The sequence below is a fragment of the Mytilus trossulus genome, chromosome 10, assembly GCF_036588685.1.
Source record: "Mytilus trossulus isolate FHL-02 chromosome 10, PNRI_Mtr1.1.1.hap1, whole genome shotgun sequence".
NCBI classification, from domain to species: domain Eukaryota; kingdom Metazoa; phylum Mollusca; class Bivalvia; order Mytilida; family Mytilidae; genus Mytilus; species Mytilus trossulus.
In genome coordinates, this window is record NC_086382.1 from 64,882,182 (window position 1) to 64,909,810 (window position 27,629).

Genomic DNA, 27,629 nt, shown 5'->3' on the forward strand with positions numbered 1-27,629 from the left:
GATCTCTTTTCCACACATGGACATTTCATAAGTATAGAAAGTTCGCTATAGTGTTCCATCATGGTCTTAGTGCAGTTTCGAGACCTTAGTGCACCACGGCGGCCAAGGTTGTTTTTAGACGCACCGTAAAGTCCCTGTCACACCATTGCAACAACGTCCTTTTATGATATTTTTTTTTAAATTGCTAGGACCATGATACTAATAGTAAAATATTTCACTTTTAAATAGTAATTGTTATGAATGATAATAGTTTATACATGTATGTATGCTGTCTCAGTTTTTAAATAGTTATTTGGTATAATATGGTGTCACGTAAGTCATTTTTGGACAGGATATTGTTTGTTTCATAGTATATGTATATTCTGCACGAATATTTTTATCGCTACCATTACATGTATAAAAAACTAAACTATGTGGACGTTATGAGATCGCACACGAGACAGCTGATTGGATAAGTGTGATGAATTGTTACGCCTTCATAAAACTGATATCCAATCGAATGCCAGCAGACACCTGTCAGTAAAAACAAATTGCAAGCGTTGATGGTTATAGATTTATTTGTGTATTCGATATATTTGAAAAATAAGTTAGATAGACACTATTCGTTTTCCCTTTTTTTCAGCTGGATTTCAATAACTGTTTTTATACTTTTTTTATGTAACAGAAAGGTATTGGAATAAAAGCGCACCACATGTAATGGAGATTTACAAGCATTTAATATAGCGACTTGTGTTTTCGGAACGTCATATTTTCAATAATTCACAGACTTTTGCAATAATATTTAACCTTTATTTTTTAACGAACGCCTCTAAATCTGGTATGTAAGAAAGTTATAAATGGTTTTTGGATTATAGACACAATAAAAAAAATATGGAAATCAAACGCACAAGTCTGACAAAATGAACGGACAATGCTATGACAACAAACAGAAAACGACAAAAGACATACATAGTACTGTTATAGTTTTTCCCTATCTTAAGTTTACAATAACTTAAATGAAATTTATATAGAAAACATGAAAAGTTAAATGATAATGCATATTATTTACAATATTAAAGAAAAGTAACATCAACAATTTAATAAATTAAACATATTTAGATAAACATATTTAGATTACGTTTTCAAGTGTTAATCCCTACATCCGTAATTTTTAAGGGTATACAAATTATCTGTAACGTCAAGTTGACACATTTCTCCCCACGGCACCAGTCTGTAATTGCATAAATATTTATTTACAATCACTTGTAAACCATTAAATATAAAGTTTTTGATGTGTATATTCAATGAATAATTATTAAATATAATTTCGGCAATCTGTTGATTTTAAGCTCAATTCACCACGGTTTGCGCAGCAGTATGACTTTGAACCACTTATGTTTTTTTTAATATAGAAAATGTTAAATAATTAAATAGGAAGAGGTATGAATTAGAATTGATTATTTTCTTTATTTAATTAAAACATGGCAGACTTTCAGTTAACATAAACCGTCTTCTTTTTAATTTTAAATTTATTCTTAAAAGGGGAGCAACCCCTGATAAACACTGGGAAAGTTTTACCCGTTTTCTGTCCAAATTAATAAAATCTGAACACGACTAAACACGGTCTGACAACATCTTAACGTAATTTTGTATCCATGGTCTGTTTCGGTCTGACACTGTCGTAACGGATCTTAACAGCTCGCTAGGAGATTCAGTCTTGATAATCTTGACATGCCTTAACGGACTGATTTACCTGATGTGACTATCGATCGTAACGGAGTCTTAAACGGTCTAAAAAGTCTCGACGATTTCCTCTAGCGGTAAATCCAGTCAATCAAGATGTGATCAGACCAAAATGACCGTTTCAGACTGAAATCGTGCTACTAGTGTTGGTATACTGGAAATGAGGGTAAAACATCTCGTTTATACATGCCAAAAAAAACCAACAACAAGGAAATAAAACCTGAAATCTACAGCACAAAGAGAAATAATGATACAACCACATTCATAAGACAGACACTAAATTGGAATAATAAGCTGAATGCTGGTATTGTAACAATACACAGTAAAAGAGAGGCAAATGATACCAAACGATATATTAACGTATTAGTAAAAAATGGAAAATACGAAAAGACTGACAACAGTTTACAGGCCTCAGCTTAACAACTGAAGACTGAGCAACATGAATCCCACAAAAATTTGAATATTGTATCAAGTGCTGCTGAAGGCTGCTTATGTCCTGTTTCACATGTAGCACTCATCGTTATGCACATGCAAGTACCCACATGGGAATATGGTAAAATCACTAGGTCACAAACTGGCAGAATATGACGGGAATGTGTTACCACACTTTGAACATATCCGTTGTCACTTATGAACAGATATTAAATAACGATCAGTTAACTGTTGATAATATCTGTTAAAGTTTGAAATTTCAGTAGCTTCCTTGTACGCAAACCTATTATATTCAGCAAATGAAGATAGTAAAAACCACCTCTGAATAATGGTGTCAACAAGAAGATATATACCCAAAACGCAGGCGTAGTTTAAATGATGTTACAGATAAATTGAAACTTTAAAATTGGGTAGCTAGAAATATCATGTTGTCCTGGAATTTTGTTTGTATCGACCTACATTATTTTCAATTTCTTAGTTTGACTGTCCCTCTGGTATCAATCGCCCACTTTTAAGGCTTTATTTTGTGACAAAAAAACAGTTTCAACACCATACGATGTATAAATGGGTCTTTATGGTGTTATCTCTGGCTGGCCTTCATGACTACACATCACAGGAAGTCAAATAAAAAAGTTAAATTATAACGACTGCATTGATTAACTTTACAAGGCAGACGTTGTTGTATAACAAATATAGTACGTCAAAAGCTAGAGTAAAGGTAGCAGATTCCCACAGAGTGATAAGTTATATGGGTTATCTGCTTGTGCATTCCATTATTGATATTTCATTCGTAAATTAAAACTAAAACCTTTGCTTTTTTTAACATTTGTTTTCAAATTGAAAAGCTTTCTTTTCGAATGTATTCTACAGTAACGTTGCAAACGCAGAAACTTTTAAAATATTTCCATTTCATTTAGAATGATTCCTTCACGTTTTCAATGGACATTTCAACAGAACCAAATATTACATTTGCCTTTTCTACGTTCGATGTAAAGGTAAACACAAATGTAATGTGTTCATAACGCTTGATTTGAAGATGTGGACAAATGATGTAATGTGTACCCATGTTTTATTAACAAAAAAACAAATCATTAAGTATGCATGTATTCCATTGAAATAAATCAATCCAGAGTAATCAACAAAATGCAATAGACCTTCTAATCCGTACGTAACTAGTCAATGTATAATGCAGACATACAACAGATATCTGAGTGACAAAACTAATGAAATCTTTTCAATTTGAAGTAAAAGTATTGGTTAAACATTCACTATACAGAAAGTACAATTTCCGACTGTTTTGCTCGACTCTTTTGCACTATTATTATAGCAAAAAACATAATGCCCATAATTGGGGCATAAAAATCTATTGTTAAAAGGGAAAATAGTGATTTGGCAAAAATGAAAGTAATGTAGAGATTAGCGGGAGGCCGGACCTTTTTCGGGGCGTCTGGATCGGGTGTTTTTAAGCTCGGGATTTGGGGATTGATCCTTACGAGATCCGGGAATCTATTTTTCGATTTCGGGATATTAATTTCTTTTAATTCTGCATCTCGGGATTTCATGGTTTTAAGCAAGGTTCGGGATCAGGACCCCTCCGATCGACAACCCCTCAAATTGGTCTTAGTCGGTATTAGTCATTTATATATGATTCAAATCCTACCATTAATAAGGCTTAAAAAAAAAAGTACTGATGGATTGTCATAGAAGCATATTTTTTAGAGTAATAAGGGTATAAATAAGAGAAGTTACATTTATTTCATGTTTGAAACGGTGCAAATTTTTAATTTGATTTGACTTTTACCAAAAGACGCATTGTTGCAAAGGAGAAGAATTGTGGTCGAAGGCCAGAAACACGAATATAATTGAATTTAACAGAAAGGAAACAAATATCGGACTTTGGAAAAGGGAAGATACATTTTGTACCTTTTATGTAATTCTCCATACATAATATCTTTTACAAAAAATCATCCTTCAACAGTTCACAAGCTGTATATGCCCGCGATTTTGCGGGTGTGTTCTAGTTCCTCTTTTAAAAGAGAAGCACAAATCAGTAACCAGATTTTGCCAGGATAGTAATAACGTCAGCTGAACTTTTCGAGTCTAATAAGGTTTCATGTGAAAAAAACTGATAGCTTCATGATAGAAATACTGCTTTATTTACAGAATAATCTACTGCTGTTTTTCAACTCTTTAAAATATACATATCTTTATAGTGGACGAGTTTTCCACAGTCTCTTTGTGGTTATATTTCTCAAGTTGTTATTGGGATGAAATACTGACATCGGCATTACACTACTTTAACGGTCAACGTCATGCATTGGTTGACGGATACGATCCGATTTGTCTATAAATTTGTATTTACTATTAAAGAAATAGATTTTTTCTAAATGGTAGAATGTGTGAAATAATATTTTGTTATCTTTAAACGCTTTGCATGTCCGATTCTTAGTGTTTAAAACCCACATATATATATAGTCATGCCTTTCAAATGTATTGGTTTGAAAATTATTTTAAAAGTAATTCCACAGTAGACTTTTGGACGCACGTTTTTCACAAAGTGTTTGCTTCGTTTCGAAAGTTCTGAAAAAAATTGTACAAACTAACATAACGCTTTTTCTGTACGTTTTTGTGTTAAATCTAAATAATTTTCTGCAATATAATAAATACCAACAAATTAGGCCTAAAAATGTTTTTTTTTCAAGTAATGATATGACATAATTTTTCATATATAAATTGTGTTGTCCATTCAATATTAAATTTTGATATCAATATTTACACAATCATGTAAAGGTCGTTCTAATTAATCTAATTTTACTTTGTCAAATACGGTTCTGGGAAATGTGTAACCATTTCTTTATAGTTTTTAAGAGTACAATCAGATATATTTACTGTTTCAACATTATAAGCTTCATATCCGTTAAAAGGTCAGACCGAAACTGCTTAGCTTCAATCTCCAAGTAATGTTTTATTTATGTCAGTGAGTTTTATTTTGGATAAGCAGTTAATTTCCTGCATACTAATCTATCAAGTATACAAATAACAGGAATAACTAACCATCAATTCGAGTTGCGTGTGATTGTTTTACTGAAATACAGTCCATTGATGTTTTTTGTATAGTAAATAGAAAAAAAAGGACTTTTATTTCAACTCTGGTTTTGAATTTAAATTTAAGTTATATATATATTGGTCACCTTTATCTAGCATAAGGATATGAAGAAAACATATTTTCTTCTGATTTCACATTCTATCAATTATAACAAGGGTTCAGTTTGAGACTGAGCGACACTTAATTTCACGCGTAAAACCTCATAGAGATGTTCACCGATGCCGAATTCTGTATCTGTATATCAGTAGACTGTAGTCCATTCGATGTCGTTGATCTTTAAATATTAGTTTTAATCAGGCCTGTAAAGGTTATAAACTTTTAACGGGATTTGCTCATTGTTGAAGACCACACAAACCATAGTTATTATTTTCGTCCCTGTTTGTTTGTCAATAAATTCGTAGTCATCATATGTCCTTGTTTGTATACCGCTATATTACCTTAAAATGCCGACCTTGTATTTATGCATAATATATTTCCACGTGATAAGGAAACCTAAGGTTGATATTTAGATAATAATAAAAACAAAATATTGAAAACAAATTCAACAATTAAAAATGGAAATGATTTTTTAACAAAGATTTTAGGATATGATGGGAATAAAATTAAATATGTTGTAACCCATTTGAAACACTGAGAATCGGCTTCCATGATTAATGAAAACGTTATCATTGGTTCGACGTTCAACGCATTCAGCTTAATCCTTATTAGGTTGTGATCAAGTCTTATTTACAATGACATTAAAGGGACATTTCTAGAACATTTATTGTTGAGTTCCTCTTACTTGATTACTAATGTCCTGTTTTACCGTGCTGCAATATCCGCTTTTAATGTACATTCTATATATTTTCAGATCTATTTCATATTTTTTGATTAATTGTATACTTGATAGATTAGTATGGATGCTACATCTATCAGTTTTTCATATTCAGATGCGGTTAAAAAAGCGTGCACAATCTCAAACTAATTTGTACAACTGCCTAATAACGTATAACTTGTCGTACCTGGACAGTCTTACTCAATTTGATAACACCAACAGACATGTAGTCTAAATAACACTGAACGTGTTTTCCACTTCAATATATATATGATAATGTAACACGTCAATATATTAGTGTTGTTATGTTATCGACATTTAAAAACGTCAATACTAAAAAAAGTAAAGAATTCTGAAACATAATTTTAAAACTGTTACATGTTTAGTAAGTGTTCATCACAATAATATAGAGGATCCCAAATACACATCTTGTATATAAAATCAAATTCCAAGTATCCTTGATTGTATGCTTACATAAAGGAAGCTGGCATTCATGTCATATTTTTCTGAACTATTAATGCTATTAAACATGATAGTATCTTAACATGCCTAAATCAAAATCAATAAATCTGATAAATATACATTTTACATGGAATTGATAAATCAAAACTAGAAGGTGATATGCATAATATCGGTAGAATATCCGTTATATGAAAGAAACACAGATTAATTTATTGCAAATATAATAATACGCTGAATACAGTCCCAGATAAAATGTCTTGTAATAAATTTGTTCCTATATCTCCTGAGAGGCATCTTTACTTTGAAACTGAAACACAATTATCTATAGCTTAGGTTTTGCACATCGTAAAATCGAATTGGACCCAACACTATCATTTTTCAAGAAAGCTTTCAGAATAGAAAAAAAGGAAATAAATAGGAATGATTTTGGAAAATTAAACACATGTCCGAAATTGCAGTATTTTCAAAATGAAGAACAGCGTATGTTTGGGATAGGTATTCGATGCATACATTTGTTACAATGTTTACTTAGTAATGTTTTCGTGACTTGCGAGGGAGGTTCTTGGGAAACGTGTCTTGTTAATTTTCACGTGTCTCAACTCGTGAATAGTCGTCTAATGTGAAAAGGTAAATTAACAGTTCTTGTTCTGAAAAGATACGTTTTTCATTTGTAGTAAATCCTTCTACGGTATTCCAATCCCCACAGCATCGTTATTATCTATTTCAAACATGAAGAAGATCTTAATTGGAAAGAATGTGCCTATATATATATATACAATGCAGTTATCTATCAGCCACATTAACCGCTATTACGTCTTTATGTACTGTTCTTCACGTACATGTCGAGTTCAAATTGATTAGAATAGTTTAGCTTTAAATATACAATACTGTTAATTCACGAGCCACTGTATCTACATGCTCTTTTTAATTACGTACATGTCAAATTCAAATTAACTGAAATAGTTTGATATTTAGTTTACAATGTTGATATTTCATTAGCCACTGTAATTGATATGTCGTCTTCATGCACTGTTCTTTAAATACCTGTTAAATTTAAATTTGTGTAAACAGTTTGCGTTAAATCTTAACCCCCATAGCATTGCAAAGTCAGATCGAATAATTATTTTTTAATGTATAAATGATACTTTTCATTATATCGGTGCAAAAACAATATTGACAAATTTGTAATCTGAATTATTGAAACACAAATTTAAATTCAGAAATATTACATGCACAATGTTGCTCTTCACAATAAAAATGAAGATCAAACAAAAAGAAAAAGAAAGAGAGAATAATTCAAACGTTATATACCAAGCTAGGCCTAAAACATACAACAGGGATAATTAGTACAACCTGAAAAGCCTACTTAAATCTTAATTTATACTTTGAATTTCCCGTTCGTATCTTTTGATTCTTTTTTGTTCTCTGTTCAAAAGAAAGCGCATTATTTTAGTACAAGCATAATTTGAATCAACACTATCTAAGTAATACGGTGACATCATATATGTTGTCCAGTTTGTGACAAGGTGTTTGTTATCAAAATAGTAAATGTTTATATATTTTATACCACGTATACATTTTATTCAAAGTAAGCCTAAGAGCGAAAATGTAGGCTACCCAAGATTTCTCAAAAAGATAACTTTTCTACAAAAAGACAAGAAAGCCGTTTAATATGACGGTTGAACTTTCATTGACTTTAAAAATTAAAGAATTGATAAAATTTACTTCAAAATTTTCTAACAATTTTTTTTTTAAAAGTAGAATATTTTATTTGTCCTCATATTATTATGAGAGACATTCAAGTTGCATTAACAAATAATAGACATTTTTTCTGAAACATACTCTTTTCTGTAAGAATTATAATCCTGTGGTTGTCAAAATGATTTGAAAATGAAGAATATAGTATAATTTGCTTTTCTCCTTCAATTAAAGAAATAAAAACTGAACAAAATGGCGGGATGTCATGATTAAAATTGTTCCTTAAAGTTCATTTCCATCCAAGATTACCTGATAGATGATAGAGCTATGTTAGTAATAATTACCAGACATTATTCGTCAAGAAAATATAAAATGCAGCTACCATTGAAATTATAAAACAGCATCATCTATCAAGATTTCATTTACTTAATTCGTAAATCTGTTCAATATAATTCAAACTGATGGCACGTCGTTATCCTGAAGCTTGCCACGACATAATTCCACAGGGTTTATTCTTCGTTAAAACAAAAAGGCACTTGATTGAAAAAAAAGATATAGATTAGACAATCTGCAAAACACCTTGAGTTACTTATGCTCTAATATAAATATTATCTTGCACAAGCATTGAAACTATCACTATATCTTCTTCGATGATATTTAAATCTGTGTCTTAGTTTGTTTACGTTTAGAAGATTTCTACAAACAGTCTTGTTTGCTATAAAGTTAGGAGGCATTTAAACCCAAACTAATTGAAATGTTTAACTTCAGTTTTACGAAATTTAAAACAGAGCAAGGTAATAAATTCAATGAACCACGAACATATCAATTTTACTATTAAGGTAGATTCATGGTATACCGCCATCTTGGATTTTTCAATCACAGTACAAAATTGGTATAGTTATTTGACTAAATCTACAAATGTGGAGACAGATTTGCAATTTATTGGTTAGACTGTTTATTTATATAAAGAAAACTTGTTAATGTATTGTTTCATTTAAAATATTTTTAAAAAAATCAAATATTTTGGTTTTTAAAATCATTGTTATCAAATGAGCCATTTAAGTGAAGATAACTCCTCTAATAGAGATTTTTTTTTATTTTTACTTGTAGCAAGAAAACAAGTTCGGTGACACTATGTTTTCTTTTTAATTCCTTAAATCATATTATGAAACCTATCTTCTCACTATTTATTTCAAAATTCTATTTCATAGAAAAAATTTTATGCACACTAATGTGTTTTTTCATGAACAAACTAACCAAATTTAGTCAATTTTCAACGACTCATAGCTTGCAAATAGCACGGTGACCTACACTTTTTATTACATTTATGAAAAAGAATAGAAAAATCTTCATTTTGGCAAATTATAAGAAAATTATGTCTCCAAAAATATATACGTATGATCTACCTTTAAAGTATCTAAATCATCCAACCATTTTAAATCCTATCAATCATTTTCAGTACAAAAAACAAAAGATTTTTTGAAAGCTTAAGTTAACTTCATATAAAAAACTAAATTATGCAAATGTAAATTGTAATTGTACTCAATCAAAACATTAGTTCAAAGGCCACATGAGATACAAAAACGAAGATTATTCAGAGCTATAAATCTCAAAAATATTGTGCTAAATACAGCTTATGCAATATAAACCCGGGAGTAGAAAACCCTTGTGTTATGATATTTTTGCATCAACTCTAAATTCTTAGAAAATGAACGTATCAAATGTTTGCACCGTAAACATCAGTTAGCTAACTACCTTTATTGAGATACGCTCCAAACAAAACGTCCTTCAATAGTTTCATTGACGAAGTGAATGCCAAGTCTTATCAACGATCCAGATTTTAGGCTTATAATTAGTAGTCTAAATGAAACTAAAATTGATGTGTTATGATTGCATGTTAGACAATTATCCACCAGAAGCCAAATGTACGGACGTAATCGATTTCGTTCAAACGTTTGTCGCCTTTCAACACATTTTACAAAACCTAAATATGAAATAAGGGTGTCACCATCAGTCCTTAAACAATTTACAACACCAATTCCACATAACTAGATATGAAAGGCTCTGCATGACAAATTTAAAATAACGCACATGAAAAAACTAACAATATAATTCAAATCAACAACTACAAACGAAACCCATATGATAAACAAAAACTACCGACAATCACTGATTCTTGACTAAGGGTAGGCACATACAGAATGTTGCGGCATTTAACATGTAAGCAGATCCCTAACTTTCTTCCTTTACCTGTGATGGTTATGTAACAGAACAATACAAGAACAACTCAATAACATGGTCCTGATTTCATACAATCATATATACAATGTGGTGGGGTTGCACATGTTTTCGGGATCCAATACTTTTTCATCACCTACGACAAATATGTTATACAACAATATTAGCACAAATTATCAAATCCAGATGACAATTACTCCACTGATCAGATCGATACAATGTGCAAAAACTAACAAATACAAAAAAGAAACAAACTACATATCTGAAAGAACTTGCAGCTTGTTCGGAAAGCCAACATACATTGTATCACCAGTAACAACTTATTGAAATATTAATGTATTTAATGGATTTAGCACAAAGGATATCGCTAACGATTGCTAACAGGCAATGATATTACGCAATGCCATAATTAAAGTTATCAACAGAATGTATGTCCATGTGTGTTCATAGTTGTATTGCAACCATACATACTTATGTTTGATTTATTGATAACAAAAATCGATATTGGTATCAATTACAACAATATTTTAGGATATATTTACTGTACTAAGTTGGTTATAATTAGCGTTTAAGTCTATTGAAATGATCGATAATTTGTTTAGGATCGTATCTAAAATCATTGGTTAAATAAAGAACATCGGGGAAATTAAGATGTGCTCTCCCGTTGAAATAAGAGATTTTAGGAGTACAGTTAAAACTTCCACACAAAAACCTTTTTAACGTTGAAATAATTTGGCAAAGGTTAATATAATGAATGTGTTGTTATGGAATTTGTTACTTGATAATTAACCTGTAGTGCATATTTAACATTTTTCGAAATTCAAAACAATAATGCGGGCATGGGTAAAGGTAACAAGTTACGATATTTTAACACTGTGACTAAGCCGTAGCTTACAAAAAGGAACCGAAAACCGACCCTTTATGGTCATTGTTTCGACGATATTCTGTTGTAAAACTAGACTATCTTAATCTACGAATTGGCCGTTATTGTTGTTTAAATATGGTCAATTTGTCAGTTTGTTAAGATAAAAATCAAAATAAAACCTGTCAAGCGAAATAACGTATACAGAATGTCATTTCAATAGGTAACGGCGAAGACAACAATCTAGTAGGAAAAATATGAAGAACTTATAAAAACGAAATGGATACGTCTATCTGATCTGTTTATTAATGAACAGCTAAACTAATTAGTAATGATGATGAAAGCAAACCTTATACATACCATACAGATAGAAGGAGTGAAACTGTGTAAAAGATTCGATTTCGAGACCAATTAAACTATCTAATATAAAATGTGTGTAGTACGTTCAACAATCATTTTCTGTAGTTTTCAGTCGGGAAGACATATACATTGAAACAAACCGGTTGAAAAATAAGCATATCAATCTACATTGTAATGTTTGTTTAAGTAGTATAACATAACGACAAACACTATTCCAGCTCTAGATTGAAATGAAACTTGTTCATAAATCGAAAGGGGAATTCATATAAGCTTTATGTTATTGACAAAATAACAACATACAAGCAATGCCTTAAGTTTAAATAATAATCAACAATATACCGTTATTTTTTTCATTTCTTACTGTTCTACTTAACAAATAAACTCATCATATATACTATAATTTACATATAGTATTTGCACCTGACGTGTATATTGTCTACAAAAGACTCCTCAGTGACACTCGAATCCAAAAAAAAATGATGAAAAAAACCACATCCAGTAAAATCCGTTTTAAAATTATTCAGTATGACAATGTTGTAACAAAAAAAGAACAAGAAGTATGATTATCTCCAAAAAAAAAAATCGATGACAGATATGAACCAACGACAATCACTGTTTAACAGCCTCCTCACTTAGAACAGCAAACAATGCGGAAGAAAGATGTTTGTGACTGCTCGACAATTTCCTAGCCTTGTAACACAAAGCAAATGACAGTTTCCGTACTAAAGTTTCAATTAGTAGGCATCCAAAGTATTAAGTGTAAAGGCGATCATAAACAGTCTGCAAAAACTTCTTAACCTTTTGCAATTCCAAAATAGCAGTAAATAGTATTAATTAAATGAAATTTAGACAGGTCTGTACCGAGTTGTGCTATAAACATTAGATGATTAAAAATAATCCCATAAATTACAAGTAAAAGAAGGATCTTCAGCCATGTGGTTTCGCTCAAGAACCATTCGTCAAAGGAATTCAATAAGGTATCGTGTTTATTATACTTATACGTAAATTAAAATTAATGTCCTTCGGTTTCTGTTTGATACCATAATTGATTCATGAGATATGATCATCGGTTACCTATTGTTATATACTTAATCATGTTACTAGATTTGTACTTTATAAAATGCAAACCCAGGGCAGTAAAAGACGTATTTTATCAAATACATTTGTCTTAATCGGAACTTCTGTAATTTACATATTTACTAAATTTTGTATTAGCATCGTTCAAAGTTTGTATTTCAAAAGTCATAAAAACGCTTCACACATTTGAAAATATTATTTAAAAAAATAGAATAATATAAATGAATCTTCGCAGTGAACAATTGAAATCTAATATGATTTGTGATGATGTTTCCTGATATCTTAATTTGTTTTTGCTGTCATCAGTTCTGTAGAAATAGTCTCATACATATTGCAGACTTCATTGATACTGTAAATATAGTCTTTACTTTGTGTGACTGTGTAAACAATTAAGCGTGTACCTTTTTTGAATTCTAATTGTTGATTGGTAACCTTGACATACTTCGTTTACCTAAGTAGCTAGTATCACCTGTTAGCAAATCCTTTCGGAAGTATTATTATCAAGGCTTTTCAACGTCGTACGTTTTTGGCCTTTAACCAGTTTTATTATTCGAGTGTAAATTTATAGAAGTACGCGTCATGAATACAAAATTATAATGCTGTTGTCAATGATGAGTTATCCTAATTAAATAATATCATTGACTAGAAGTACAGACATCATGCTGATAGGTGAATCACTGAAATAGGCCTGGTATAAACAGAAAAAATACAGATAAGCTATAACCGCTGATTCCTAATGTGTCAATGTAGTCTGTAATAAAGTTAACTGAGTGTTTGTTATACAAAGCAAACACCTTTGACAACAACATTGGTTTTAGAGCTACACCATGTCAATCAATTTTAGTAGAAACATGCAACTGTTATAGATGGGACTACTATTAGCTTTCTTTGTTACCTATAAAAGTTAACACAACATATTTATACAAATATCAGAAGGTGGATCGCAAGAAAGTATTTTTTGATTAATTGATAAGTTACATTTACACCACTTTATCATGTACACTTATATACGGTAATACATAAGGACATCACACTTCTAAAAAGTACATGTTCACCGCAGAAGCATTTTACATCGAGAGATCACAATCACAGTCACAATGATCAATTATCAGTCAGTTATACCACATGCATATTGAGGTGAGGGTGATAAAATCACTCTTCATGTCGGACAATTGATTTCGTGTTCATGGTGACTGTTATAAGGTAAACTGAACCTTATTATGTCAAGCATTTGATCTGATATGTGTTCCTAGGTTATATGCCATTTTCAAATATAAATTAGTTTTGCGCATTGTTTATTTCAAATTAAAATAGCCGTTAGTGCACATATTTAGTTTGAAACGCTCAGAACGTGACTTCTTTATGTCAAAATCGACAAAAACTAATAATAGCATATACCTTCACATAATAGAACACAATAAATTTAAACTTAATCTTGATATAAATGTAATCACTAGTTTTAATTAAAATACGGTGATTCGATTCTAAAGACAAAAATCAATTAAAACTTGATAAGTAGTTGAGTGTTAAATTCCTGACTGAAACGAACTTTTACTCAAAATATAAATAAGATGCATCGTCTTCATCCTCCTCAGGGGCGTATGTGATTAAAATATTGATATCAAGTGAATATCAAGAAGTTCTTTGACGTATCATATCAACAATTTATTTATATACAACCATTCGAAACATTCGAAACAAATTACACTTTCAAGTTGCTTGGTTATCTTACTAAAATGAATGCAATATATGTTTTATCCAAGTTATCTAAAATTTTCTCAGTCATATCTTAAATTTTAACACATGTAGTTGTAGAATAACCAGACGTATTTGACAGTACAACATGTACAAATGATATTAATACCACCCACCAATTCACCTGCAAACGTATATACGTACAAACAAAGACACACAGTCTCTAACAACACATGGCCCAGGTAGCAAGCTGACTTTGTACACGCACGTTTATGTACGCAATAAAATTCTCTATAAAACTGAGTTATAATGAACTTTGATGTATGCTGGTGGTTGAGCAGGCAAAACAAACAGGTTTATTTAAAAATATTTGTCAACAAATGCACATACCAAGTCAGAAATATGACAAAGGTTGTCCAGTCGTTACGTAGATTGATAAAGTCGAACGTTTAATTTTGTCAGGATGTAAATAATTCACTTTTTCGTATTTACTTCGGATGTCGGTACTTTTGTTTATACTTCGATTGAAAATCTAGGCCGTGTGTCTCTATAGTCTAAGATGATGATCATATGACAGGGAGATAATCATATGACAGGGTTATATTCAAAACAGGAAATACTCATTTTGTTGACACTTTTATTTTCACTCCGTTTCAAATGTATCCGATATTGTATCCCTACACTAATAAAAGAATAACTACCTCTCATCAATTGCGTGCGATATACATTAACCTCGATATCATTTCTTCATTATGATAGTGGCTCTAGTAGTGACAAACTAATATAATTAGTTATCAAAAGTACCAGGATTATAATTTTGTACACCAGATGCGCGTTTCGTCTACATAAGACTCTTCAGTTACGCTAATATCAAAATATTTAGAAAGCCAAAGAAGTACAAAGTTGAGTAGCATTGAGGATCCAAAATTCCAAAAAAGTGATGCCAAATACGGCTAAGGTAATCTATGTCTGGGATAATAAAATGTTTAGTTTTTCGTAAAATTCAAAGTTTTGTAAACAGGAAATCTATAAAAATTACCACATTATTGATATTCAAGTCAACACCGAAATGTTAACTACTGGCCTGGGGATATATAACATATTTCAAAAGTGTCATGTTTGAGGCCCTTTATAGGTTGATGTTCTGTGTGAGCCATAGCTACGCGTTATAGGTCGTACTTTGACTTATAATGGTATACTTTTACAAATTGTGACTATATATGAAAGAGAGTTGTCTCATTGGCACTCATACCAAATCACATTGTTTTCATTTGAAAATACATTTGAATTTGAAATGATAACCACATAATCAATGATATGCTGAAGATTCATTTTGCAATCCATACATCTTCTTTGACTTTAAAACATTCTATGAATTCCTTTTATATTTATAAAGTTTTACACCTTTTCTAAATTAAAAGTTATTGAAGTCGTATTAACTGCATGATTCGTCTTTGTGCGGAAGCCTTCCCTTCGACATAATTAAATTTAAATTTAATGCTTAAACAAATGAGTCATTTGAATTGCAAATTGAATAATCTGACTGAATGTTTAAGCAAAATTTCAGTTTTATATTTTAGTTACGTATTTTAATATTTGACGGCGAAGAGCGTTTCCATGGCACGTCTCAAAAGGTTTACGAAAATAGTTAGTATATGCCGCGATGAAATAAAAGGGGGATGTTTATAGTATACATTAAATGAAGTAGCAGCATGACCGTAATTAATTAAAAACAAAAACAAACCAACAACCGATAGACTACTTTATAACATAGTCTATAACTTTCAGCTAGACGAAGACCTAGACCAATTCGCTAGACGTTTACGCTTGAAAGATTTTTTCTACAATAGGGGCAAGAAAAACCTTGAAGAAGCCGGATTAACAGATTCAGATACTGACACCAATGAAGAAGTCACGTCCATCCCAAAATTTAGGAAAAAAAGTTCATGGAAACCACCAAAGAGTAAAAATGATAACTTGGAGTCATTCATTAACTACGTGAGGTCTGATATAAAGTCCTGTATAACAAATACAAGAAATTATAATTTATCCAAGTCAGAAAGTATAGCTTTGAAAGCTTTAAAAGATCAAGAGGATATTGTAATAAAACCTGCCGACAAAGGGGGTGCTGTGGTTGTCATGAATAAAACAGATTATATAGCAGAGGGGAATCGCCAACTTTCAAACTCTAATTTTTATAAACAATTAACCACAGATCCAACGCTTAATACTATTCGAAGGATCAACACCATCCTACAAGAGATGTTCGACAACAAGCATATAGACAATGACACCTTTGATTATCTCCGACCTCTTGAGAACGAAGCAAAGGCCGGACGATTCTATATGTTGCCTAAAATACATAAAACGGGCAATCCAGGTCGACCAATTGTATCAGCGAATAGTCATCCAACTGAAAAGATATCAGAATTTGTAGACCATCATCTAAGACCTCATGTGAAAGAACTACCATCATTCATTCAAGACACAACTGATTATCTAAAGAAAATGGAAAGCCTCAATCCTTTACCAAGCAATACTATACTTGCATCCATGGACGTGTCTTCTTTATATACCAACATTCCACAAGACGAAGGAATAGCAGCGTGTGAAGAGGCATGGAACACTCGTAGTGAAAAAAATCCTCCTACCGAGTGCATTGTTACACTTCTCAAACTAGTACTGGAGAATAACAACTTCTCTTTCAATGAAAAACACTATCTCCAGATAGACGGTACTAGTATGGGCACAAAAATGGCACCGTCATATGCCAACATATTTATGGGCCAACTTGAAAAACGCCTCTTGGCTAGTGCTCCATATCAGCCCTTATCATGGTTCCGATTCATTGACGATATTGATTTCAAATGGACAGATTCACAAGAACATCTTAATGAATTTCTAGAACACTGTAACTCTTTCCACCATTCAATTAAATTTACATCTGAATTCTCTATGGAGAAAATTAACTTCCTCGATACTACGAGTTACATCAAGAACGGAACCATTATAACGGACCTTCATACCAAACAAACGGACAAACATCAATTCCTTTCTCCAAAAAGTTGCCATCCTAAACATTGCTCCCGTGGTATCCCATTCAGCCAGGCATTACGAATCAAGAGAATATGCTCTAATGAAAATACGAAAGATGCTAGACTTGGACAACTTCGTAAACATCTAGTTGTTCGAGGATACAATAACAACATCATTGATAGCGCTTTCGAAAGAGCAAACAAAACTAGTCGCCAAGAACTTCTTGAGTACAAAGATAAGAATAAAGCAGCTAACAGAACACCCCTTGTACTCACTTACCATCCTGATTTTAAAAATGTGTCATCCATTGTTCAGAAGCATTGGAAAATTATAGAAAATGATTTAAATCTAAAAAAAGTATTTTCATCACCACCCGTCATGGCCTTCAAAAGACCTAAAAACATCCGTGACAAATTAGTGACTTCTGTATTAGTAAAGCAGCCTACTCCATCGCCCGGTTGCTACAAACAATGTGGTCGAAGGAATTGTTTGTGTTGTAAAGCTGCCAATACAAACAGTTCTTTCATCAGCTCCGTTACTAAACAAAATTATACCATCTACTCACATTCCAACTGCAAAACGGAGAACTCAATTTATATATTAACATGTGACACTTGTGGCATTCAGTATGTGGGAGAAACAATGGACAAATTTAATATTCGGCTTAATAACCATCGTTCATCGTACAAAACCAATAAAAACTGTCCTCTCACAAGACATCTTCGTTCTACGGAACATCCTTTTGAAAATGTCACTTTCCAAATTATAGAAGTCAACACCGAGTGGGACACCACGGCGAGAAGGAGAAGAGAAAACTTTTGGATCCACCAACTCCACACTTTAGAACCTGATGGTCTTAACGAAAAAGACGAGAAAAGATACAGGAAAGATAAAGAATAATTTAAAAATAAAGCATCGTCCTTTTTATCCCGTAATATCGGCCAATGGACGTTGCTAATTTCAACTTCCAATTATGTATTTTTAAGGCAGCTAAATCCCAGAGCAACATATACATGGAGCTGCAAAAATTTATTTATTTTTTTATTTTTAAGGCAGCTCAATCCAAATTCAACATAGACATTGAGCTGCAAAACTTTCTTAAATTTTTTTCTTATTTTCAAGGCAGCTAAGTTCAACATATACATTGAGCTGCAAAAGTTTCTTATCATCTACATCCGATTTCACCTGGATAGATGCACGCTTGATAAAGCTAGTTGGTCTAGCGAAATATTGCGTTTATTTTCATCATTTTGTAAATATTTTAAACATTCTTATATTTACATATTAAATAGTGTGTTAAAATTACATTGTTAGGCAATCTATAATTTTATTTGTGTAATTGAATTAATCTCTGTACTGATTAATCCACACTCCCATAGATTTGTATGTCATGTGCTGCTATTTATAGGCACTTATATTATTATCTCCAGTAGCACGCATTACACACATGTTTGTGTAATCCATTCAAATCTATCGCTATCTTTACAACATGGATAGCGCTCAGCATTTCAAGAAACTAAGATCTTTAACTAAAAAGAAACTACAAACTGAACATCATTTATCAAACTTACAAAATTATATTCAAAGTAAAACTGTACCAAAAGGTTTACACATCAAAGTGAGTCCCCAGGCACCGGGACACAAATCCAAAAGATTCATGAGCCGTTGGAATGAAATTCTGTTTAACTGCTCAATCCAGCTTCTTCAACTGTTACTTTCTTTTACAACCACAAATTACAATCAAATTGTAAATGAAATATCATATATCATCAACAATAGTAACATTTCTCGTGACGATTTAGCAATAATTAAACGTCGCCTCGCAGATATTGAAAAAATTGAACTATCGAAACATAAAGAAAAACAAAAAAATAAATTTCAAAGAGATAAAATTCAAACTGTCAATTTAAATCAGCCTATGAATGATATTAATACAACAAACCATAAGACCCCTAGAAAAAGAAAATTTAAAAGACGGAAACAAAAACCTGAAAGCATTGTTGTAAATTTGTCATCTAAAGAACTTACACGTGCTGAGGAATCTCTTTTAAGTAAAGGTTTAAATTTCTGTCCCATCCCATCAACTGTAAATAACTTTCAGCTAGACGAAGACCTAGACCAATTCGCTAGACGTTTACGCTTGAAAGATTTTTTCTACAATAGGGGCAAGAAAAACCTTGAAGAAGCCGGATTAACAGATTCAGATACTGACACCAATGAAGAAGTCACGTCCATCCCAAAATTTAGGAAAAAAAGTTCATGGAAACCACCAAAGAGTAAAAATGATAACTTGGAGTCATTCATTAACTACGTGAGGTCTGATATAAAGTCCTGTATAACAAATACAAGAAATTATAATTTATCCAAGTCAGAAAGTATAGCTTTGAAAGCTTTAAAAGATCAAGAGGATATTGTAATAAAACCTGCCGACAAAGGGGGTGCTGTGGTTGTCATGAATAAAACAGATTATATAGCAGAGGGGAATCGCCAACTTTCAAACTCTAATTTTTATAAACAATTAACCACAGATCCAACGCTTAATACTATTCGAAGGATCAACACCATCCTACAAGAGATGTTCGACAACAAGCATATAGACAATGACACCTTTGATTATCTCCGACCTCTTGAGAACGAAGCAAAGGCCGGACGATTCTATATGTTGCCTAAAATACATAAAACGGGCAATCCAGGTCGACCAATTGTATCAGCGAATAGTCATCCAACTGAAAAGATATCAGAATTTGTAGACCATCATCTAAGACCTCATGTGAAAGAACTACCATCATTCATTCAAGACACAACTGATTATCTAAAGAAAATGGAAAGCCTCAATCCTTTACCAAGCAATACTATACTTGCATCCATGGACGTGTCTTCTTTATATACCAACATTCCACAAGACGAAGGAATAGCAGCGTGTGAAGAGGCATGGAACACTCGTAGTGAAAAAAATCCTCCTACCGAGTGCCTTGTTACACTTCTCAAACTAGTACTGGAGAATAACAACTTCTCTTTCAATGAAAAACACTATCTCCAGATAGACGGTACTAGTATGGGCACAAAAATGGCACCGTCATATGCCAACATATTTATGGGCCAACTTGAAAAACGCCTCTTGGCTAGTGCTCCATATCAGCCCTTATCATGGTTCCGATTCATTGACGATATTGATTTCAAATGGACAGATTCACAAGAACATCTTAATGAATTTCTAGAACACTGTAACTCTTTCCACCATTCAATTAAATTTACATCTGAATTCTCTATGGAGAAAATTAACTTCCTCGATACTACGAGTTACATCAAGAACGGAACCATTATAACGGACCTTCATACCAAACAAACGGACAAACATCAATTCCTTTCTCCAAAAAGTTGCCATCCTAAACATTGCTCCCGTGGTATCCCATTCAGCCAGGCATTACGAATCAAGAGAATATGCTCTAATGAAAATACGAAAGATGCTAGACTTGGACAACTTCGTAAACATCTAGTTGTTCGAGGATACAATAACAACATCATTGATAGCGCTTTCGAAAGAGCAAACAAAACTAGTCGCCAAGAACTTCTTGAGTACAAAGATAAGAATAAAGCAGCTAACAGAACACCCCTTGTACTCACTTACCATCCTGATTTTAAAAATGTGTCATCCATTGTTCAGAAGCATTGGAAAATTATAGAAAATGATTTAAATCTAAAAAAAGTATTTTCATCACCACCCGTCATGGTCTTCAAAAGACCTAAAAACATCCGTGACAAATTAGTGACTTCTGTATTAGTAAAGCAGCCTACTCCATCGCCCGGTTGCTACAAACAATGTGGTCGAAGGAATTGTTTGTGTTGTAAAGCTGCCAATACAAACAGTTCTTTCATCAGCTCCGTTACTAAACAAAATTATACCATCTACTCACATTCCAACTGCAAAACGGAGAACTCAATTTATATATTAACATGTGACACTTGTGGCATTCAGTATGTGGGAGAAACAATGGACAAATTTAATATTCGGCTTAATAACCATCGTTCATCGTACAAAACCAATAAAAACTGTCCTCTCACAAGACATCTTCGTTCTACGAAACATCCTTTTGAAAATGTCACTTTCCAAATTATAGAAGTCAACACCGAGTGGGACACCACGGCGAGAAGGAGAAGAGAAAACTTTTGGATCCACCAACTCCACACTTTAGAACCTGATGGTCTTAACGAAAAAGACGAGAAAAGATACAGGAAAGATAAAGAATAATTTAAAAATAAAGCATCGTCCTTTTTATCCCGTAATATCGGCCAATGGACGTTGCTAATTTCAACTTCCAATTATGTATTTTTAAGGCAGCTAAATCCCAGAGCAACATATACATGGAGCTGCAAAAATTTATTTATTTTTTTATTTTTAAGGCAGCTCAATCCAAATTCAACATAGACATTGAGCTGCAAAACTTTCTTAAAATTTTTTCTTATTTTCAAGGCAGCTAAGTTCAATATATACATTGAGCTGCAAAAGTTTCTTATCATCTACATCCGATTTCACCTGGATAGATGCACGCTTGATAAAGCTAGTTGGTCTAGCGAAATATTGCGTTTATTTTCATCATTTTGTAAATATTTTAAACATTCTTATATTTACATATTAAATAGTGTGTTAAAATTACATTGTTAGGCAATCTATATATATATATGTACATCTGTTGTAGGGTTGTCACTGACTCAGACGTACTTATGCATATAATTATTTTCTGTGACTGTATCTTACATTAATTTGTAGGATCCTTTACTATAGATAATTTAGCTGATCTGTAAAAATAACATCTTCATGCCTTATATATCATGTACTGTAGTACGCCGCTAGATTAAAACTGACGTGGAAAGGTAACATATGGCCACCGAAAGCTCTTTTTTGAGAGCCCAGGTGGTCGTGTGGTCTAGCGGGACGGCTGCAGTGCAGGCGATTTGGTGTCACGATATCACAGTAGCATGGGTTCGAATCCCGGCGAGGGAAGAACCAAAAATTTGCGAAAGCAAATTTACAGATCTAACATTGTTGGGTTGATGTTTAGACGAGTTGTATATATATATATATATATATATAAAAATATATAATAAAGATACGTGACGTAGTTAAAGTTATTTTTTTATATACTTTTCAATATGTGCTTTGATACAATCAACAACGTGTACGTTAATATTACCGCTAACACCAATACATAAACACAGAAAGTAAATGCGATGTAATGAATTACCATAGCTTCATATTAGTAACTAGTAAATAATCAAGTCATACGTCTTATTGTAATGCCGGGAGACATACAACCTTGTAGACATGGGTTTTAATCACTTCACTAAATCCAAGACAGACAAAAGAAAATTACACCGGAGTATTGTTACAAAAGCATCACAATAAGTGCAATTAGGTGACGTTCACAGAATATATGCAGTCAGACCTTTTAAAAGTTGCGTGTTTTTTGTTATTTGTGGACAATACATGCCCAAGATGTTTATCGTCTTTAAGAGTAGATACCTGATGAATAAACGTAGACGAAATAAGAAATCTCACTTATTTGTTCCGAATTATGTAGTTGATAGAATGCTGAAACATTTACTGAATATGTATATGTGTGTTCCCAAGTTGAAAAATTAAAAGAGCAGATCGTAAATTATTATGCACTTACGGAGTAAACTCTTATAACACGTAAAGAGCTATATCATCTTCCAATGTGTTTTCTTTTTAATTTGAATAAAATGTTGTAGAAAAAAACTTACCACAGCTAGTATCAGATTCCGACACAGTATAATCCAAGAGTTCATTTGACCTAAAATATATCAAATAGAGTTTTTTTCACATTTTGTGTTACTCCGCTTCGACATGCAGTCCACTTAATATAATTTAGCTCACGCTTTTACATTAACATCACGGAATCAGTTTAAGAACTGAATGTAACTTTTGTTTCGTATCTGAAAATATAATTTATATGTAATGTGAATCAAGTTATTTCCGTAAGTTTGTTGTTCTCTGTTTAAGCATTTGCGGTATTGAGATTTTACGCACAGAAAAATAATTGACAGCAATCAGAACTCTAAAAAATATAAACATCGTCATCACTACGGTCCTATATATACTTTACGTATCAAATTAAACATGCTATATGAACAGTTTGATTTATACTAATGTCTTTTAGAACTGATAAGCAGAAGGTTTAATCAATTTTTGAGAGGGATAAAAAGCAAGTGCCATTCTTATGAAATGTACACCGTTCTTCTGATAGTAGATTCATAGATTGAGTTTTTGTTTGTAGCAACAACTGTATATATCAATGTCGAATTCTTTTGTGTGTGAATTAAGAGATAACTGTATTGTATTTGAAGCTTTAAGGACGTCCATCGGTAGTTTTACTGTCGCAAATTTAGTTTACCTGGCGACGCGGAGCGGAGACAGGTAAACGGGTATTTGCGACAGTAAAACTACCGATGGACGTCCGCAAAGCTTCAAATACAATACAGTTATCTCTATTCTAATGCAAAACAAGTTCATTATTAAATTTCAATCATTATTTCAGTGTAAAATATTCATTAAAGAAAATTCCGCGAAAAAATGTTATCTTCTTTGGTCCCTACACTAGGTGACGTCATAGTTATGCTTCCGGCGTCAAACATAAACACCGGGCGTTTTATGGCTTCTGTGCCGCTTCAAAATGTAATAAAATTTGATAAAAAGAAGATTTTTAGGCGCAACAAGTGAGTTTTTTTGTTTATTATTGTAGAAATAGCATGTCAATACATTCCGAAATTCAAAATGTCGGCTTCCCTAGTTACAGACAAGGAGATAGAGAATTTTACGCTTGCTGTCATCCAATCAGAACAATTGTTACAAAATAATTGCATTAGAATGAGTAACAACGGGTTTGCAGTGTTCAATCGTCGTTAATAACGTTATTGGATAATCATTTCTTTCTGTGATGTCACACTATCAGCATAGTGGCATTACACATGTTCAGGAATTGCTCAAATTTCAAAGTCAAAGTCCTGTGCAGACTAAAAATTGTGATTCTAATGATTCGAAAGTATTTCTCTCTAACAGAAACATATCAATGTGGGTTTATCACAGCTTATATCGTTATATCCTTATTTATGTTTTCATAATCATTTTTTCTCCAAAGATAAGAGCACTATTTTATGTATAACTATATTGGTATCAGGGGTATTTATAAATTATTAAACTGTTAAGATGTTAGCATGATTTTTGACAAATGTCATTTCAGCGTAACCAATGTATTAATGTATTTTCATTTGTTTTAATATAATGCATACATTAGTGAAAATTTACTCAGACTTTCGATGTCTGAAACTAGCAATTATACATTGCATCGAAAAAATCGTAAATCATGTTTATTAGACCAAACATATTTTCATTTGATATATGGCGGAGGTAAAAAATATCACCGAAGCCCGTTTTCTTTGAAGCGCGGAATCTTTATAATGCTATAACGAAGCTTTTTGGTTGTTATTTTATGCATTATCTTCACGTTTTGACAACACCTATGGTAAACTAACCGGAGATAATTTTAATCGACCTGACTGTTGACATCGTTAAGTATTCTGCTTTTATTGTAATAAACGCTTTATATCTTATTCGTCCAATGATAAGATAATAGAAAACAAAACTCTGTTTGAAAGTTCAACCTCTATTGGAAATATTTTTTTATGTTTTTATTTATCGTGTTGTTCTAAATATCTAATTCAGTCTACTTGTAAATACTTTTATTTTATATTGAATCGTTCGAAGCCATTCTACTACAGATATTGATGAAAATGTTATATAATACTAACAAAGATACAGTTTCTGATGTTGTTTTTATCACAAAATGTAAATCATTTTAACATCATCCAAAGCTAATCAGCACACTTCAAAACCTGAAATGCAGTATCGATAGGTTTCTATTTATGTCGCAAATCTTTTAATTTTGTCTATCATAAGATAAAGACAGCATGATTTATCAAATACATCTACATGAGTTGTCGGATAGGAAGCCGACTTCATTTAGAGAGTAAATACAATCAGATTTGTTGGAATTCCTTGGTTATATTGGTAAGTATGAATAAAATAAAATGTAGATATCATTGAAATAGAATCCGGACGAAATAAAAGCCAATAGACATCTATCAAACATGTAACTTACATTTTTAATAGCGATTTATCAGACAATAAGAACACGGAACAATCGATTCTGTTTGTGCTTTGATATTGACATTTGTAATGCGAATAGGACTTTATCCCTCAAATAGTGGCGTCTTTTGCAGAACTAGAAGACTTGATTTCAAAAGGCTACTTTTATTCTCCCTCAAATTCGAAAATTAAAAAAAAAAACGTATGAAAAAATATACATATGTATCAAACAACATGCTTCAATAATTCATATAATATTATTCTGCAAGATAACAATACTTCTATCTTTAAACATGTTAAATATACTTTTCTTCTGTATTGCATTTTTATCAGTGATTTTAATAATGGCAATAGTGGTTTAAAATTCAAATATAGATTGAAAGAAAACACATTCCTGTTACAAATAAAAGCCGAGGAAAACACATCAATTATAAGAGGAAAACAACGGTACAACAGAAACACGAACGTGTTACAAAAAAAACCCAAAAACGTCAACATACATTGTTACAGACGATACGATTGCAACTGCCATATTCGTTTCATTTATATTTTGTTTTGTAAACTTTGTGTAATTTATTTCCTTATAAAAACAACAAAAACAGTATCATCTGAAAGCTTTCAGTGACATTGATTGATATCAAACTAATATAAAAGTATATATAAAGTAAACACATTACCTCAAGAAAGCTGATACCATTAATGTTAATTTCTGGACAAAAAATCGATAAAAACCTCAATTATAAAATCTGCAGTTCAATATCCTATTATGTCTTATATCATGTATATATAGAAAGTCTTTTTTTTCTTCCAATTGAACAATATACTAATTGTGTTAGATGGTATTCCCAGTGGTTAATTTATATAATATACAATTCATACATTTCACTAACAATACACGTATACGCACTCAGAAAAAAAAGAACAAAGGAGTGTATGGTAAAGAGAATTGATCTAGTGTCAAAAAGAATCAGAATTCTTAATAACTTAGAAAAACAGACTGATAAGACATACATTTGTATCATGTTAAATGAATTACAAATAATTTTAGATTATTGAACTTGTCTGTAGAGTGTCATTATGTTCCTTTACGATAATGATACAGAGTTGACAGTTTTATCATATATCTCCAACACGTACTCTCAAATTCAACGTTGAAAAAACAAACAATTACTAGGTAATAAAGAGTCCCACATCAACAGGCAAAATCCATTTTAAACAAATTAAACTCTTTTCTGTTACTCCTAGTTGGTTTTCAAGAGTACACCATTCCTACATATCTAGGAATATATTGCTTTCAAATGATTGGGTTAGATCGTTCCTGATTAAGTTAAACAGCAAAATGCATCTCGGAAATGTTCACACTAAAAAAAACAGCTGTCATTTTGTATTGTACTCATTTCAAAGATTTAAAAAAAATTATGATATAACGTAAATGTTCGACAAATATTGAAGTAAAAAAAACTAAGTAATTTGGTACCTGTTAAATTGATGCAAATATCTAACTGAACTCGTAACACCAGAGCAGTCAAGATTCATGCAAACATTATGCGAAATTGATTTTAACGAGATAAACTAACTTAATTCCCTAGTTAAACTGCTATTACAGTGTAAATGCTTTTGGTCTAGGATTAGCAGATGCAATTGAAAAACAATATATGTTTAGTTTAAACATATTTTATTGTTCCAAAAAGGGACAAATGGATTAGACACAAGTTTTCCAACTTAGTAACGTCTTCTCTAATATATACATAAATATACACATGAATGAACATTACATAAATCTGACTTTAACCAATTATTATTTTAGCATGTAGATATAAAAATAAATTACATATAAATTTTTAGAATCGAATCAATGGATATTTAACACTTAATATAACCAATCGAATGCGCCTATTTTCAGAAGAAATAAATGCAAACACACCGAACTGTAAATTAAATATGTTAGTGTACATGACAAGTG

At 31.8% G+C, this 27,629-nt stretch overlaps 3 protein-coding genes across 4 annotated transcripts in view; 2 read left to right on the top strand and 1 right to left on the bottom strand.

Annotated features, from left to right (window-relative positions):
• LOC134688378 (uncharacterized) overlaps positions 1-27,629 on the bottom strand; it is a 240,308-nt gene that overhangs the window by 121,373 nt on the left and 91,306 nt on the right. For both annotated transcript variants that reach the window (XM_063549060.1, XM_063549057.1), the window contains exon 2: positions 23,266-23,315. The gene's annotated coding sequence lies outside the window, so the exon portion shown is untranslated. The remainder of the gene's footprint in view (positions 1-23,265; positions 23,316-27,629) is intronic.
• LOC134688073 (uncharacterized) lies at positions 11,304-18,402 on the top strand. The gene is made up of 2 exons (XM_063548541.1): positions 11,304-11,321; positions 16,255-18,402. Exons 1-2 carry the CDS (start codon positions 11,304-11,306, stop codon positions 18,400-18,402), a joined length of 2,166 nt encoding a protein of 721 aa, XP_063404611.1.
• Positions 19,421-21,751, top strand: LOC134688074 (uncharacterized). Its single transcript, XM_063548542.1, has one exon. The coding sequence runs from the start codon at positions 19,421-19,423 to the stop codon at positions 21,749-21,751; it is 2,331 nt and encodes a 776-aa protein (XP_063404612.1).

Excerpts from the sequence above, each read along its gene's own strand:
- LOC134688074 (XM_063548542.1), top strand. The coding sequence starts at position 19,421 with ATGAATGATATTAATACAACAAACCATAAGACCCCTAGAAAAAGAAAA.